This window comes from Passer domesticus, chromosome Z (assembly GCF_036417665.1).
Source record: "Passer domesticus isolate bPasDom1 chromosome Z, bPasDom1.hap1, whole genome shotgun sequence".
Taxonomy (NCBI): Eukaryota; Metazoa; Chordata; class Aves; order Passeriformes; family Passeridae; genus Passer; species Passer domesticus.
In genome coordinates this window covers 38,117,338-38,134,607 of record NC_087512.1, presented here as the reverse complement: position 1 = coordinate 38,134,607, position 17,270 = coordinate 38,117,338, and the positions used below count along the sequence as shown (strand labels likewise).

The 17,270-nt window shown below is 38.5% G+C and overlaps 1 protein-coding gene across 2 annotated transcripts; it reads right to left on the bottom strand.

Moving 5' to 3' along the window:
* Positions 1 to 778: 778 nt before the first annotated feature.
* On the bottom strand, positions 779 to 17,260 carry RMI1 (RecQ mediated genome instability 1). Of its 2 annotated transcripts, none has more exons than XR_010353921.1 (2): positions 17,127 to 17,260; positions 779 to 10,674 (listed from the first exon to the last, which is right to left on the bottom strand). XR_010353921.1 is itself a non-coding variant. In XM_064405048.1 (2 exons), exon 2 carries the CDS (start codon positions 14,763 to 14,765, stop codon positions 12,888 to 12,890), a length of 1,878 nt encoding a protein of 625 aa, XP_064261118.1. In that variant the 5' UTR covers positions 14,766 to 14,793; positions 17,127 to 17,250; the 3' UTR covers positions 11,938 to 12,887. The 2 variants fall into 2 exon arrangements, 1 of the variants encoding a protein (XP_064261118.1); XM_064405048.1 differs by lacking the exon at positions 779 to 10,674 and adding an exon at positions 11,938 to 14,793 and having other exon boundaries at positions 17,127 to 17,250.
* Positions 17,261 to 17,270: the final 10 nt, after the last annotated feature.

Here is a 17,270-nt window from a genome sequence, read left to right as displayed (position 1 = left end):
ATTATTTCTCTAACCTAATGATTTTCTCTATCTATCCTCACTGAATTTATCAGTTATCAAAAAGATATTTGAAACAATTCTATAATAGCCATTTCATGTAGCTTTGCTACGAATTCCAAATGGTTATTAATTAATATTGTGATGATTAATGTTACTTATAAATGTTCAATTAGTCTTTAAAATCAGTTTTCATACTTTGATTAACTTGTGTGGAGATTTTTGTTTACTAGATTTTTTGGTGTTACAGTTTAAATAATACTAATGATATGTGGATTATTGCATTAACTGTACTTATGTTACACTATGCACATACTAGATTTTTAAAAAACAAATTAACCTGACTAAGGTTTGTGTGGTAACAGAAAGATGTAAGAATTTAAGAAAACTAGGAATTGATCTTATATCCAAAAAATAGTTTTTCTTTGCACATAAGTGTTACAGTACCTGAATCAGAGATGATAGACAAGAAGTACATTTTAACAACATTGTATATATACTAAAACCTCTGATTATCTGGCTTAGTGTGATTGTCTCATTTTCTAGATTTCCAACCACTAAGTACAAAGACACAACCTCTGGCTGACGAAGCCCACAAGCCTAAGATTGCTGAAAGAATCCAGGAGATAACACTTTCCCCTTGCCATACTACCCTCCACACCTAGTACTAGACATTTTCAGACAGAATACTGGATTACATGGGTTATTGATATCAATCTTTACAGGCTTTATTTATTGTTGGTTACAGATTTAAAAAGTGCTGCTCTTCCTCCCGGCTAGCTGATGACGGGAGCAGGGGGGTGGCAGTTCCCACCTCGAGCTGTGTTGAATCCCAGGTGCCAGCGTCAGCTCATTATAAAACACAGAGCAGCACGTGGGTCCCAGGGTAACTTTAATTGATGGTAAAACCTCCCCTCTTCTTCATCCTGGGACCAGGAACAAGGGGCAGACAAGAACTTATATGTGGGGGCAGGTCTCAGGGGAGGGTACAATCTTTAACAAATCAGGAGAATTGGGAGTAAAAAACCAGGCAGGAACCACAAGGTATAAACCAATAAAAATTCCAAGGGAGGAGAACAGTTTCAGTAAACTGATAAAGTTTGGGGAAATAGAAACTAGCAATTAACTGACGAAAAATTTGGGAAAAGGTGGGAACAAAAAAGAAACAGCATAAAGAAAACTACCAAATTACAAATCATTCAATAAACCTACTAATAAAACAAAAAGTACACTGCAACAAAAGAGTATTAAAAATTTCATGTGGTTGCCCTACTATTCCACCATAAGTTAATATTTGAATTCCTGTGTGTGAGTATATTTTGTTTTCAAATGGTTTTCTACACACCGGAAGTGTGGAAAATGACATTTTTTGTTACCACATAATTTATATACTTAGTAATGTATTCTGAGAATTCATTAGGATACATGGATTTAAAATTCTCATTTAAAGTTCGATAGTTGTTTAGGAACTTTAAAATTTAATTAGAACCCTTTCCTGCATTTCATTATGAGGTTATTTCGTAATTACTCAGTAAATAGGTCCTACCTATTTACTAATGCAGAAATGACAACACATGGCACTGCTGAATTACAGCTGCACAGCTGGAGAAGATACTTAGATAAACAAAGAACAGATAAATGCATTATTTACAAAACACCAGGGGAAAAGTCAGCATCAAGAATCCTTCCTCAACCTTCACCCATGCTCCCCTTCACTGTTGCAAATAGTGCTATGAAATTCAGCATGGTTGTCTATATTCTAATTAGAACCAGTCCATTATTTACTTATGCAGCTTAGAGGAATTGGGATATTGGTACCTAGAGGAAAGCTATGCTCCTAACCAATGGAAGGGTGGGTGAAGTACTGCAACAGACCCTGCACTCACTGCATTGAGTTGAGTCCAGTGAGTGAACAGGATGGTGTACAACTGGGTTCAAAAGATACCAAGACACACCACATTTTGGTTTTTTTGGGAGTAAAGTCCTAAACATACAATTCCCTTTGCTTGTGTGATACCTGTATTGCATGCCCCTCTGAATTCTGGCAGGAAAAAAGAAGTTAGCACCATGATTCAAGACTGTTCAAAGGTTTATTAAAGGTAATGTTTTATTACATTAACAGTTGGACTGATGATCTTAAGAGATATTTTCCAACCTAAACAATTCAAAGATTTTGTGTTGCCACCTTCCAAAAAGACAAACATTATTACTGTTACCTTATTTTTGCACTCATTCACAAAACTGCAGTATATACTTTAACACTTCTAAGACATTAGAGTTCAGTGAAATACTTATAAGAAAATAATGATTCACTGTGCCTTCCTTTCTCTTAAGACAGGAAAATTTCAACAAGAAATACACTGTAGATACTAAGCCCCCTCAGTTTAAGCAATTCTTTCCAATTATTTTGTATACCTTCACTGATAGCTTTAATCAGTATTAATATGTATGATTTTCATTCTTAGCTGCTTCACAGTTGAATTTGGCTTTCTACAATCACATACAGTTTTCAACAAAAAGCTTTGATTTTCCCTTTTTCCATCCTTCTTTATTATTATTTTCTGCTCTTAATCAAGATATTATTTGGTTCATGAAAGAAAACAAAGGGTACAGTAAGCTTTTTCTCATTTTGTTATTCATAACTCTACCTCTTAGCTTCCTTCCCTTCAGTTCTTGACTTCCCTCTTTGTATATTTTCATCCTATTTATCTCCTGCTGATTCCAAAGGATGCCTGCTGCTATTCTTCAGCAGAACAGTGGCTATGGCTCCACACACAAAACACTGGCATATGCATTCTCCATGTCCCTCCCCCTGCTTCTTTCCACCTCTGCAGCATTTCCTCCTTTTTACCTCAGGCAACTAATTCAAGCTAAAATCCAGCCCAACTACAGAGAATTTTTAATCCGGCAGCTAATGGTGATGGTTTTGATTGTTTTTAACGCAGACATAGAAGATGGCATGCAAGATTGGAAACAGGGCCAGAAAGGGTTGAATACCTTCTTTTAGTGACCAGTATGGTTTATATAGATCTAAAGCAAATGCAGAACTAAGCTATGAAGTGATCAAGTCCTTAATTTTTTTTCAATCAGCCAAATTCTACCTAAAATTTTAGGTGCAACACAGGTGTTATTTTATTAACTAGAGTTATTACACAACTTTCTGCAAAACTGACACAAATTATATCAGCTTACACATCTTTATACCAATACCACAATGTCCAACAATTGTCAGTCTGTGTCAGTTGTACCACAAATAATTAATTGCACTAAACTTGTTCCCATAAAACCCAAAGAAATTCACTTCCTGTGCTGAAAAGCATGAGGTTACCCAAAGCATCTGAGAGGTTCACAGGCTTCTTCTGTAGAATATACAAGTTTTTGACATACAAGTTTTTGATTTTAACAACATTCAAAAAACCCATAGAGCAACGTGAAGCTTTTGGCAGATAAGTTCTGCTATGAGAGTGTCCAATAAAAGTTTTGCTTCTGAATGGTCTGTACATACCACTAGAGCAACATAAAGCACACCATATGTGTAAAGCACATTGTTTCCTTGCTTAGGACCACAACCTTAGTTTATTTAAATAGACTTTTCTACAGAAACCAATTAAAATTAAAACCAGTATATAATGCTTGGGCTTTTAAAATGTTGTTTTATTTAAGCTTGTGTTTTTCCCCTCTCCAATCAAGTACGGAAACATCTTGCTAAAATACACTTCCTTAAAGATACCCGACTTTCTTTCCAAACACCCTTTCCTTTTCCACTAAAAAATTCTCCCCCTCTAACAATCCATTATACTCCCAAAATGAAGTCAGAAACAGACACACCATTCACCAATGTCAGAATATACTTCTGTCACGATAAAAATTTGTTTTGCTTACTTCCATCACAAAACATCTTTCTTAAACATTTAAATGCTTGGTATATAATACAATATGAAAGTATTTCTTAGGAAGATGTAAAGTTGTAAATCACACTGAAGACATACTACTGGATTCTTAGATTCAAAACTATTCACGAAATAATGAGTCTTCATAAATAACATAAACTATGGATTTAAATCAGTTTGTTAAGATTATCAGAAGATTAATATTTTTTCTTAGCACATATTTTCATGTATCTTGAGATGAGAAAAAAATTTCTGTAAAGAAATCTTCCCACTACAAAGAAGCAACAACAGAGGCCTTAATATTTTATTTCTCTTTACAAGCTAATGGTTTTGTCAAACTTCCATCAATACATAACATATGGTTGAAACATGTCAGATTCTGTGTCACATGGATAAATTACTACTAAAAAATATGGAAAACATATAAATATGCTGAAAACATATAAAACACATGCTGTGTTTTGTATAATTGTTTCTGTCTTTGCAGAGTGATTAACAATCACTACTCATGTATGGAGAAATAGTACTGAGCTGTCAATATTCACAATTATGCTACCTCTTTATTTTTGTACACATACCCAGGGCCTCATTTACTGATTATTATAAAAGCCATTATGAAGATATCATTAGCTCAAACTAACTCCCAATTCTATTTTTCAAATAATAAAAGAGGAAGAATGGTCACTGAATGAGGAGTTTTAAATGCATTTGGGAAAACAAGTCACCTAACCAGTGTCACTTGATAGAAGAAAACCAGACTTTTAGAGCTTTTTGGTCTCTTGATTAGTCATCAACTATCACAAATATTAGACAGTAGACAAAGTACTTGGCTAGAGATTGAGGATTATTTCACACTGTGCTTTCTTATTTTACATTAAAAGATTATAATTAATATTTTACAACACAGGTATTAGAAAATAAGGTCACAGATAAAACATAATGTTGATTTTAAAAATATTATGAGCATTAGCCTCATGTTCTTTCACGAATAGCCACAGGCCCCATAAGACACCGACTTTTCTCCTATTTTGTCTTTGCCTACACTATCCAATGTGATCGCATAACAGTCAACAGCTGATGCTTGCCTTTGTATCTGACTACCTCTAAAACAAAAAGTAAAATCTATATGGAAGTGCTCTTCCATACACTAACATTTATTTTAAAGTAATATATTATTTATACAGGCCCTTACTGCACATATGCTTGGCAGAATATTCTTTGCAGGTCAGACAAATTTTTCAGTGTTTGCATTTGTTACGCATTTGTAAATAAAAGGTTTAAGAGAAAAGACATGTTTTCATAAAAAGGTATCTAATGAAAGATAATTTGAATGTTTTAAGTTACAAGTAGATCCTTATTTACACTTTCTACCTAATGGCACTCTCTAGTTTGGAGAAACTGTATGAGGGAATTAACACTAACAGTTGATACAAGGGAGTAAATTACCTAAGCATATGCTTTGGCAGTCAGCAGCAATAGGGGCTTGTGTATTTCTTTACAATAAATGACAGATTTGTTGTTTAATAGCAATACTTCCCCAGATTTTATATATAGTACACATCTGTTAAATTATGATTGTGCTGTAATTATAAATACAGCAAGAGATTGTCCTAGGAGCAGGAAAGTCAGCTGTGAATATTTAGATTGAAATTACATTTATTTCCTAAATCCTGTTAGTGGAGTACAACATTTCCTCTTAATTATCACAAATCACAATTTTTTCCATCACAGATTCTTTCAACATAGGTATATTTTCACCTTAGCATTTTTATGTTTATTTTAACTTGAAAAAATGCTTTGTGAAGGTTGTTATTCTGTCAATACTTTAAAAGTGAGAAAAGACTGTCATGTTCTGCAGTTAATACTACCATTGCCTCATTTTCAGACTGTGATTATCAACATCAGTAAAATAAAGCCTTGACCCTTTAAGTGGAAATAATAATCTGCTTTTCATAGAATAATCATAGAATTGCCAAGGTTGCAAGAAACCTTTAAGATCATCCAGTCCCACGGGCCAGTATAACCCGTAACCCCTAAATCACTAAACATCACCACCCAGCAACAGATCCAGACTCCTCTTGAGCACCTCCAGCACCTCTCAAAACCTATTTCCTGACCACCCTAACAGTGAAAAAAAAAATTCTTCTATTGGTCCCCTCACTGCTGGCACAGAGGAGGAAACCAGGCCCCGCCTCATTACACCCTCCTTTCAGGGAGTTGTGGAGAGCAATGAGGTCCCCCCTGAGCCTCCTCTCCTCCAGACTAAACAAACCAGGATCCACCTCAAAGTTCTTTTTTAAGTGAGGGCCCCAGAACTGAACACAGGATTCAAGGTGTGGCCTCACCAGTGCCAAGTGCCAGGGGACAATCACTGCCCTGGCCCTGCAGGCTCCACTATTCTGGATACAGGCCAGGATGCCATAGAGCTTCTTGGCCACCTGGACATGTGCTGGCTTATATTGAGCTGGCTTCAACCAGCACCCCCAAGTCTCTTTCTGCTGAACAGCTCTCCAGCCACTCCTCCCCCAGCCTAGAGCACTGCATGAAGTTGTTGTGACTCAAGTGCAGAACCCAGCACTTTGCCTTATTAAGCCTCATGCAGCTGTCCTTAGCCCATTGATTGAGTCTCTCCAGTCTCTCTGTAGAGCTTTTTTTTTCCGCCTAAAGAAAAGACTATTCTCATCCTAGAAGAAAATTCCAACCTACCACGTATGCAAACAAAAAGTTGTTTAACATGTCAAATTATGTTGCCAAAGTTGTTTAACATGTTAATTTAGCTGGTCATACCAGCTAAATTTACTTTATTGGATATCTCTGAAGTTTATACAAGGAATTAACTAAAAAATCTAAGTCAGTGCACAGGGAGATGCTCATTTAGCTACTAAGAAGCCTTAAGTATGGATTGTCTCCCAGCTCCAATCTCCACCTACCACAAAGGTGCTCAACGGGGCTGAAGATTAGTCACTCTCTCTCAGTCAATTGGATTGGAATCCCTACTACTTTTTGAATACCCACAGAATTGAGGCAAATTTTCTTTATCACAATGACTCTGTGACAGCTCCCCTGGTACATAGGGAAATACCCTTATTCTGAAAGGCCTCTAATCTGTTACTCCTTCTATGAATATCTCAGTTCACCCAACTCAGCTATCTTTCTGGATTATCAATTCAGATGGCATTTGTGAAGCCTGCATTTTGCCCTTTTTTATATTAACTGAACTTTGCCGAAATGAATTTTAGTTTTGTCCATGAAAAGAATGTAAAAGGTGTTTTGATATTCATTTGCCACAAAGCAGTAAGCTATATATTACCATGGCTTTTTAAGTAGTATCATCTAGCCAAAAATATTCTTCCAGGATCTGCAGTGCCACTACACTAAGACTATTTTAAAGCTCGCATTAATTGTGACTTGTATTACAGTATGAAACCTGTGATAAAGCCTAAATAACTTATAGCTTACAGAGTAACACAGATACTGGAAGATGCAGGTGATCCATGAGCAGATGACAAGAAGCCTACTAGCCTTACCAAGCCTACTAACAATATCTGTAGAAAGGTATTACAATTTACTGCAAGTAATGGGACAGGGAATGTGGTGATGCTAACCAGAAGATGTTGAGGGCTGAGTGACCCACATCATGTCATGGCTAACCTGAGCAGGCAAGGTCTGTTCTCTGCACAGCCAGTGTGGCCGTCAGGCTGTATTGGGCTGTACAAATCTCTTGGTGGTGGGATAAGCTCAGGCAGCACAGCATTGAAGGAGCCAGCAGGCAGCTGTTTGTCTTGGCAAAACTCTTGTACCAGAGCTTATGCCACCTGCATGGCCTCGCCTTTATCTGAAAGTGTTAGTTCTAATAACTAGTTTTTGGGATATTGGGACACAAGACAGATGATGGACTTTGGACCTGGTTAACATAAGAGATTTGATAACAGGATGCCTTGGCAAGAGCAAACAGAATTTTGAGAATTAAATCAAGATTGCAAGATCAAATCAGATAGATTTACCAAAAAAAAGTAATTACATCAGACTTCTGCAAGCAAGAGATGTTTAAAATGCATGTTTGTTTATGTGATTTTTATCCCAATCATTGTAATAAAACATTACTAGTCTTCCTAAAATACTATATAAGCAGATATAAATAATATAAATTCAGATTCTTTGACCACCTCAGTCTTCCCTGTCTGTCCTCATCACCAATAACTAGTGTTTTAAATGGTATTTTAGAGTCAGAGTGTCTTTCTTATTGAAATCATATGTATCAGCACCTCCTTGTAGCAACAGACTACTTTACCCTGCAAACACATTCAACTCCCCATGAGACCAGAGAGAGCACTGGCTGTGTGCCATAAGAACATACATGATGACACTGGAAAGGTTACAGCAGTACCTGATGAGTGGTAAAAGGCAAGTTCCACACCCATGTTCCAGGAGGAGGATCCATCTTGATTCCAGGAGGGAATTACCAACTTGACAGTCTGACCTCAGTCTCAGCAGTTAGAGCAAATCCTCTCCGAATCCATACCAAGGCACATGAAGGTGATGGTAGTTTGAAACAGCCAGCACAATGTCAAGCCTGCAATGTCAAGTCATGTCTGCCGAACCTAATTCCCTCTAGAAAGAGGTGTCTGATTGTGTAGATAAGGGGAAAGTGCTAGAGAAGCTTCCACATACGGAAGGGAGGGGCAAAAAAAGAAAAGAAAGCAATGAGAGATAGAGAACCAGTATGGCACAGGTTGGACATGTGGAAATATAAGTTCAACAAAGACAAATTCAAATTACTTCATCCTTGCAGAAATAACTCCATGCAACATTATGGTTTGGGAAACAGCTGGTTAAGGAGCTTTAGAGTAAGAGCCGTGTGCACTTGTGTGCAGCTTAACAGAACTCAGCCGTGTGACCTGGTGATATTTTTGCCCAATGTCTGGGAGGAATGATGAGGAGGCCCTCCATGGATATCAGAAGGCTAATTAATTACTTTATTATACTATATTATACTATATTATTCTACACTATATTACATTACATCTAAACTGAATCTGCCAAGCACTCAACTGCACAACATCTCGTGACTGTCAGCCAACAGTCCTGACACACAGACATGCTTGGACCTGATAGGCCAAGGAAACAAAACACCATCACTTTGGGTAAATAATCTCCATATTGCATTCTACCTGTGTTTGGCACAAACACAGGTGCAGCAAATGTGATAAGAATTGTTTTTCCTTTTTCTGAGGTTCAGAGAATGTGAATCTCAGAAATATTCTTGGGAAGTCGTGCCTTGCTTTTCTCTGTGAAGAGAAATGTAGTTACACCTTGTGGTGGCAATGACCATCAGAGCTAGCAAGCAGACCCCAGACAGCAAGCTGCCTTCTGCTGTCAGCACTTGTGAGACTGCATGTGCAGTGTTGTGTCCTATTCAGCATTCCCCAGCACAAGAACACTGCTGACAGTGAAGCAGGTGACCAGCAGACAATGCCAAGGTGGTCAGGGAGATGGAACACTTGCCATTTCCTGGAAAGGATGAGAGAGACAGGTTTTTTAGCCTTAGGAAAAGAATCAGAAGCTGGACAAATTCTAACAGCCACACATTGCAATTTCACCCTGCTAGAAACAGTACAATAAAGAAAGAAGTTCTTAAGTAAAAAAGTGACAGACTGTACAAAAGTCTATCATACATATACATTTGTAAGAAACTTACAAACTCTTCTGTGGAATTCACCAGTTGCAATGTCAGTTTACCTTTATCTTCTCATTTGCTGTTATTACTATTGGTATTCTGCTCCTTCTAGGAGCATAACACCAGAGAACTGGATCTGAAATGAGAGGTTCTACTTACATTTTAACATCCTTTCTGCCTTTGCCTCTCAGATAAATACATTTAATTTTCCTTGCCATCAGATAATTCAGAAACATCTTTCCTCCCTATAGCATTAAAGTTATTACCTTTTTATTCAAAACAGGAATGTCTGACATTATTACAGCGAACATTAAGGAACAAGTCTTTATATTTAGAAACAAACATGTTTACAGCTCTATCTAATCATGTTCTATTACCATGAAAATTTCTGCTTTTGATATGACCTGAAATACATAATTCTTCTACTGTGAACTTGCATTACTGATCAGTCCAGAACATCTTTTAGGAAACCCCTTAACATTCTTCACTCTTACTTTGAAATTACATTATTTCAACTAGCTATTGCTTCCTGAGAGCACTGCCTGCATTCAACAACAAGGAGGTTGCTGGGTTATAATGACATGCATATTTGTGGCCAAACTAATATGCAGTAGGATTAGATTAGTTTATAAGCTGCTTTTTCCAGCCTACTCTATTTGAAAACCTGCCATATTTCTTGGACTAGCCATGGCCTTGTTCTACAGTTGGAGTGAATACCTTGAAAAGAACTAGGGCACAGCAAAGTTTCGGAGAGCCTTCTGTTTTCTACTAGCTTGACTTAGTGACAGAGCTTTTAAAGGATATTCTCATGCAGGTACCTGGTACTGCCATAGAACATTCACTGGTTTCATTTTCTTGAATAACTGTAAGGCAAGAACTGACCTTCATTGTTAACAGGGTAACATCCATGTCCCTGCATGAGAATGTTGTAGGTTTCATATATTGACACTGAATTAATTGGAAGTTTTCACTGTGACCTGTGACTGTTTTGGTTTTTTTTTTAACTAAAAAAGGAGCTTATTTTCACCATTAAAAGGAAAACTTTCTTGAAGAATATGGACCTTGAAACTGCAGTCAGATACACTGCAAGTGCAGAAGTCTGCTTAGCACCTGAAACAAAGATAAGAAGAATAAGAAGTTAGTTGGTCACATACTGTAGGCAAGAGATGACAGAAAGTGCAGAGGCTGCCTTCTGCCAGAAGGCTACATGTAACTTGTGAGAGCAGCTGCTACAGGACAATGGGGGAGGGGGAGAAGAAACTGTCAGATAAGTTACATTGCGTTTCAGGTGGGAAGGTAGGGGAGGGAGGAGGAGAACAGAAAGTACATGCAATTATTGTAGCAGAGATGGCTAAATATTAATGCAAATGCAAGAAAAGAGGGACAGGTGTGACTTCATCATCTAAACCAAACACAACACTTAATCTGATTTTGCAGTTTGAATAACAGGACTCTTGCTTTGCACAAGCAGAATAAAATCTGTGGATTATTTGTGCCATTTGAAGTCTGAAGACTCCTATCCTCTTACATGCTAAAGCAAAAACTTCAAAGGAAGCTTCCTAACTCATTATAGGAGAAATATTTCCATAAAACAGCACTGAAGGGTTACAGTCAGCTCTATTAACTTCTACAAGGTTTACATTAAATGAAACTTGGTCAGTTTCCTACTAACAAGCAATTTTTTTTCTGGAACTGTAACTCAAGATCCAGTAATGTAGTTCCAGACAGGCAAAAGCCTTTTGCTTTTAGAGTTTTAAACAATGTACTGCTCCCAAAATCCTTAGAAAATAAACCCAGAGGTGGCTCACAAGGTTATAATTTCCTTAGGTTCTCTTCAGAGGGGGAGGGACAAGGAAAGAAAGGGACACAGGGATTTTTGTATTATAAAAATAAAGCCTAAACCCCCTTACACCTCAAGCATAAAAACCCCCAAGATGTCCCACACTCCACCTTCCTCCATATTTACCTTACTTGCAAATTACCTCTAGTTTCCCTTGCAGTCTTCAAGCATGGTTCTCAGTTTGGCTATACTTACTGAGACAATCTGTCACAGCAAATCTCAATGGCCTAACAGACATTGTTCAGAGAAAGAAAAGGCTTTGAAAAAAGGTAATGACAGGTCAATTGAAAAAAAAAAAAGCCCTCTCCCAGCCACCAATTTTACATTCTTTGCAAACACTACCAACACTGGGCAGACTTCTCCTGTCACTGGTTCTCCTATTCCTGCCATAATATTAATTCTTCAGAATCTACAGGCAAACAACCCAACTCAAACCAATCAACCAAAGGAAAAAACAAACAAAAAACCCAAAACAAACAAACCAAAAAACAAGGAAGGGGAAAGGATGGGAAGAAGCAAAAAGAACAAAAAACTTAATCAAATAATTTTTTATATTCCATACACTCAACAAAATATTTATTTTTCTTTCAAAGTGACTAAGCAGCATCCACCAGAATTTAAATGAAAACTTTAATTTATTATTTTAGAAGTAGAAATTTTAAAAAAATCAATCAAAATTAAGACCAGGAGTAAGTACACTATACAACATTGTGCAGTAAAAATATTTGACTACTCTATGAAATAGTTAGTCAAGTAACCATAAGAATTAATGAATGAGTTGCCTCTGGGTTCAAAACTACTAGCAATGATTAACACTAATATGACAAAAAAAATAGAATACCCATACATTATGATAATTTTATGCTAATAAACACTTTAAAACACTTGGCTTTCTTTTAAGCTATTTGTAAAAAATATAGAGGGTTTTTAAATCTCCTTTTTGTATAAGATTGGATTTTTTTTCCTCACACCTGAATATTTAGAACACAATCTTTCATTTCTCTATACTTTACGTTCTTGCACAGTGAATATAGATTTGAGTCTTCAGATTGGCATAGACAGAAGGGACTGTATTTGATTTAAATTTATTCAACTGATTTTCTGCAAGAAAAAACTGAGGGTCTCCTGCACCTTTCTTTTAAAGATCGAGTAAGTACCTGAAAAAGTAAAATAACAAAATGGTTTGTTCATTGTTGTACATTTCCTGACAAATTCTGTTACTGAGGATTACCAGTTTAGAACATGAAGGATTTTCCAGAATGAAAAAGTCAAGACACAAATATTTGAAATCTTATTCCAATACTGTCACCGTAAGAAACAATCTGCCCAGTTTTGCTCCAACGAGTCATCTCCTTGTCTCAATTTTACATTATAATTCCCGATAAAAGACACGTCACTTAACTTGAAGTTTAACTTTCAGGAGCTCTTCAAGGGAAATCTGACTTAAACGTTTCCTAATCTCTAGTCTGCAAGTTTGCACGTATTATTTATTCAAACGTTTCTTCAATTGTTCTAGATGCCTAGCATCAGCATCCTGGAGAATTAATACAGTAGCTTTAGACTGAAATGGATTAAACTCAATAGTCATCAAACAACAAAGATCTATCAGCTGTTTTTGACATTTGTCTAAACCATCCTTAAGTTTTAGACGTAAAGCAGGATCCTTTTTCAGCTTATTAATTTCAGGCACTGAAAAGCCAATGAAACTTGTTAGAATATCATCAGCAAAATCTACTTCAAGATAAGCAGAGCCATCAGAAATTTTAGCCTTTATACCCCAGGATCCACTGCTTTTTGTCAAGTTTCCAGTGAGAGTGACAATAAAACATTTAACTTTCAGAACTGTAACAGTTTCTGGTTTTTTTGCAAGGAGAAGGGAAATATATGTGAAAGGTGGAGAATCTAAATCTAAATGTGCCTCTACTGCCTTGCAAGGAAAGATCTGTGAATCACGTCTTTGCTGATCTCCTTCTGGATCCACTTTTAAGGAAAATACAGGATCATCATTTAATACCCTGCAGTCAGAACTGTCTTGATGTTTACATCTGCTCTCATTTAGGTCTGTATAATTCTGCCCCTCTTCAGAAGGAGTTTCCAAAGAGAAAGCTGATGAACTGCAGGTCTGATGTAAGCTCTTGTGCGACGAGAAGTTACTAATGCTATTTCGATCTTCATCAAATATTGTTCTTCTCATGCTCTTTTCCTTGCTGATAGCTTCCCCGGGCTTATCTCTTTCATTCACATTGTCTTCTTCACCAGTGACATTTAAAGATGAATTGCAGGAGCTTCTAGATATATGTGGAAGTCTGCCAGTAAATAAATCTATGTTTCTGTTCATCTCCACTGGTGGCACTTCTTCCATCTCTCTTTGCATCTCTTCTTCCAGAAGCAAGTCATCTTCTAAAGGAAAGTCATTTAAAAAGCCATCAGTGTATTCTATGGGAGGTGAAACTTGTTCATCTGAGTGAGGCAAAGGACTTCCAGACTTTTGTAGCAAAACATTTCCACTGTGTGCAGTCAGTGAACCTGTGTTAAAATTGTTGCTTCTACTACAGTATCCACTTTCTAAGGATGTTCTGTTATTCAAAGTAAATTCATTATTTTCATCGAGGCTGGCTAAAAGCTCTTCATCTGAAGGGCCAAGAGTTTGTTCTAACTCATCCACAGGCCTTGAAAAAATCTGTCCTTGTCCAGCTTGTCCAACAGAATTAGGGTTTTCAGCTTCTCCAATTAACCTAGAAAGGACTCTTTCCTGACAATAATCCTCAAGAAGAGCATCAACTTCACCCCCCAACAATTTCACATTTTCTGGTTTCAGCAGAAGAACTCCAAGACGATATGCAATATTGCCCTGTACAGTGATTTTTGTTCCAGGAGGAAGATTACTGCTGAGAACAGGCACTGGTTGATACTCCATGCCCTGAATTTGATGTATGCCATCTGTTAACTGTAGCATCAGCATTCGAGTAGGCTTTGCTTCCCAGGGCTTCTGAAATGTCTGAGTACTGGCTGTCACTTCTTCATTTACGGTGCTTTTCCCTCTTAGCTTCTGCAACTGAGAATATGCTGGCTGGCTAACATCCACCAGTGAATCAATCTGAATGGAGAAGCAGCCTGATAACTCTCCCTTGGGAGTATCTAAGATGCAGTTAGGCAAAATGGGATATTCCAAGTCTCTCAGATCGGTAAGAAGCCATTGCTCAAATACCTGCTTGTTAATCTGAGCTTGACTTAAATTACTACCACTATTTTCTTCCTGGATCCAATTAATACATGCTTCCAGCCATGTTAAAGGAACTTTAACATGCCATGTGGATGAAAGCCATGTTTCCACTCTTGCTACAATGCTAGATGTAGACATTTTCTTTTATGGTAAGAGACTGAATTTCCTAAAATGGAATTCAAAAAGACATATTTAATCTTCTGACAAAAACTGAAATTATTTCAAGTTTCATGCTTATATTGTATAAAAAATTTAAATTAAAAGCACTTCTACAGACAATGAAATTCACAGGCATTTCCAACATTTAACATTTCAATCAGCATAAAAGGTTTATCAGCATAGAAGTTATGTACAAAATATAAGAAAAGTATGGAGATTTATACAAGCAACCACACTTCTTTTCTGTTGATTAAATTAGAAACATATAATTGAAACCCTTTTCTTATAGATTGAAAGTGAATGGACAAAACCACCCAGACCATAAGAGCAGAAGGTTTTAAAATATGTTTCATCTTTTTTCATGGTTTTCCCTCTGTTAACACAGTTTACTTTAGAAATTGACCTGAGATGTTTACCCTCCCACTTCATCAGCACTGTTATGAACAGAAGATCTACAGACCCAAGCTGAGGTCTATCAACATCTGTACCAGAGGAGTAACTTTCAGTCGGTGACTGAAAGCTTTGTACCCGACAGCAGAAAGCAAGCTTTGAAACATTGTCATCTAGAGACCCTGAGCAGGACTTGGCTGCAACAGTACCAAGTCTTGGCAGCTATCATTTCAAGGACATCACTAGCTAATTAACTTCCTGGTAGTTTAGGAAGTAGTTCTGCACAAATGGAGTATTTCAGTTGGAAGGGACTCTCAATGATCATTTAGTCCAATCACCTGAAAAATTCAGGGCTGACCTAAAGAAAAAGCATGTTACTAAGGATATCATCCAGATGCATCTTAAAAACTAACAGGTTTAGGGCCTCAGCCACCTCTACAGGAAGCCTGTTTCAGTGTTTGATCATGCTCTTAGAACTAGAATCAGATTGAAAAAGACTTTCAAGATCATTAAGTTCAACCTCTGACTGAACACCACCACCACCACCATTCCAACTAGATCACAGCAGCAAGTGCCATGTTCAATCACTTAAACAATTTCAGGCATGGTGACTCCATTGTCTCCCTGGGCAGCCTGTTCATTGCTTAAAAACCCTTTCTGTGAAAAATTCCGGATGTCCAACCTGAACTTCCCTTAGTACACCTTGAGATCTGTTTCAGAGACTGACCACCACCTTACAACAATTTCCTTTCAAGTAGGTGTGGAGAGCAATAACATCTCCCCTGAGCCTCCTTTTCTCCACTCCTGGTCCCTCAATGACTCCTAACACCACTTACTCTCTAGGCCTTTCACCAGCTTTATTGTCCTTGGTAAAGAAATTATTCCTATTGTCAACACTGAACCTTCCCAAATACAGCTTTGAACCATTCTCATACCTCCTGTTGTTGGATGCCAGGAACACACCAGCACTCCTCCAGGTCTGCTCCCCAGGGAGCTGTACAGAGCAGTGAGGTCACCCCTGAGCCTCCTTCTCTCCAAACCAGACAAACCCAGAGCCCTCAGCCGCTCCTCACAGGATGTGCCTTCCAGCCCTTCCACCAGCTCTGCTGTCCTCCTCTGCACCATTCCAGGACCTGCCCACCCTTCTCAGAGTGTGGGGCCCAGCGCTGCACACAGACCCAGGGTGAGGCCGCAGCAGGGCTGAATGCAGCAGGATGATCCCAATCACAGCTGGTGATGCTGTGGCTGATGCACCCCGGGATGGGTTTGCCCTCCTGGCTGCCCGGGCACACACTGCTGGCTCACCCTGAGCTGCTCTGACCAGCATCCCCTGATCCCTTTTGCAGGGCTGCCTTACACACACTCCTCTCCCAGCTTTTACTTGTGCCCAGCTTTACTGCATCTCAGGGGCAGAATCTGGATTTGTTCTTGTTTAATTTCATGCCACTGATAATTACCCAGTGCTCCAGTCTATTTCAGACCCCTCTGCAAGGCTCTTCTCCATCGAGAAAGTTAGCAGCACACCTGCTAATGGTGCAGTCAACTCCTGCATCCCTGTCGCCACTACAAACATTGAAAAGATACCAGGTTCCTAACGGTGCCTGGATCATGTTCAATCACTTGGAAAGGGAGACCGAATAGCTCAATCTCTCTACAGAACACAACGAAAACAAAACCTACACTAAGAATATTTAAGAAACACCAGGTGTGGGTTCTGCTGTTTTTACTGCGGTATTCTTGGCATTATGGTCTTTAGAGTGAACAAAAGAAAACCCTGCCTCCAGCTCTCTCGCCAAAAGATCGGAAGATACCGCCTAATTAACCCAAGTAAAGCGCCAGCTTTCCGCAGAGGAGGTGAAAGGGGTGAGGAAGGGAAGCAGAAGCGGGGGGGAGGAGGAAGATCCGAATGAGGACAGGCCCCCCTCGGAGGGGCCGAGAGCTCCAACTCACCGGGGCGAGCGGGCGGTGGCGGCGGCGCGGCCGCGGCTCCCGCCGGCCTGAGGGACGGGGCAGCGCCCGAGCCCGCGCTCCGCAAAACCGCCGCGAGCGCCCACCAGCCAATGGCAGGCGCGTGTGCAATCATCGCGAGAGTCT

What these genes read in the sequence shown, in the direction of transcription:
- RMI1 (XM_064405048.1), bottom strand. Translation starts at nt 14,765, where the DNA reads ATGTCTACATCTAGCATTGTAGCAAGAGTGGAAACATGGCTTTCATCC.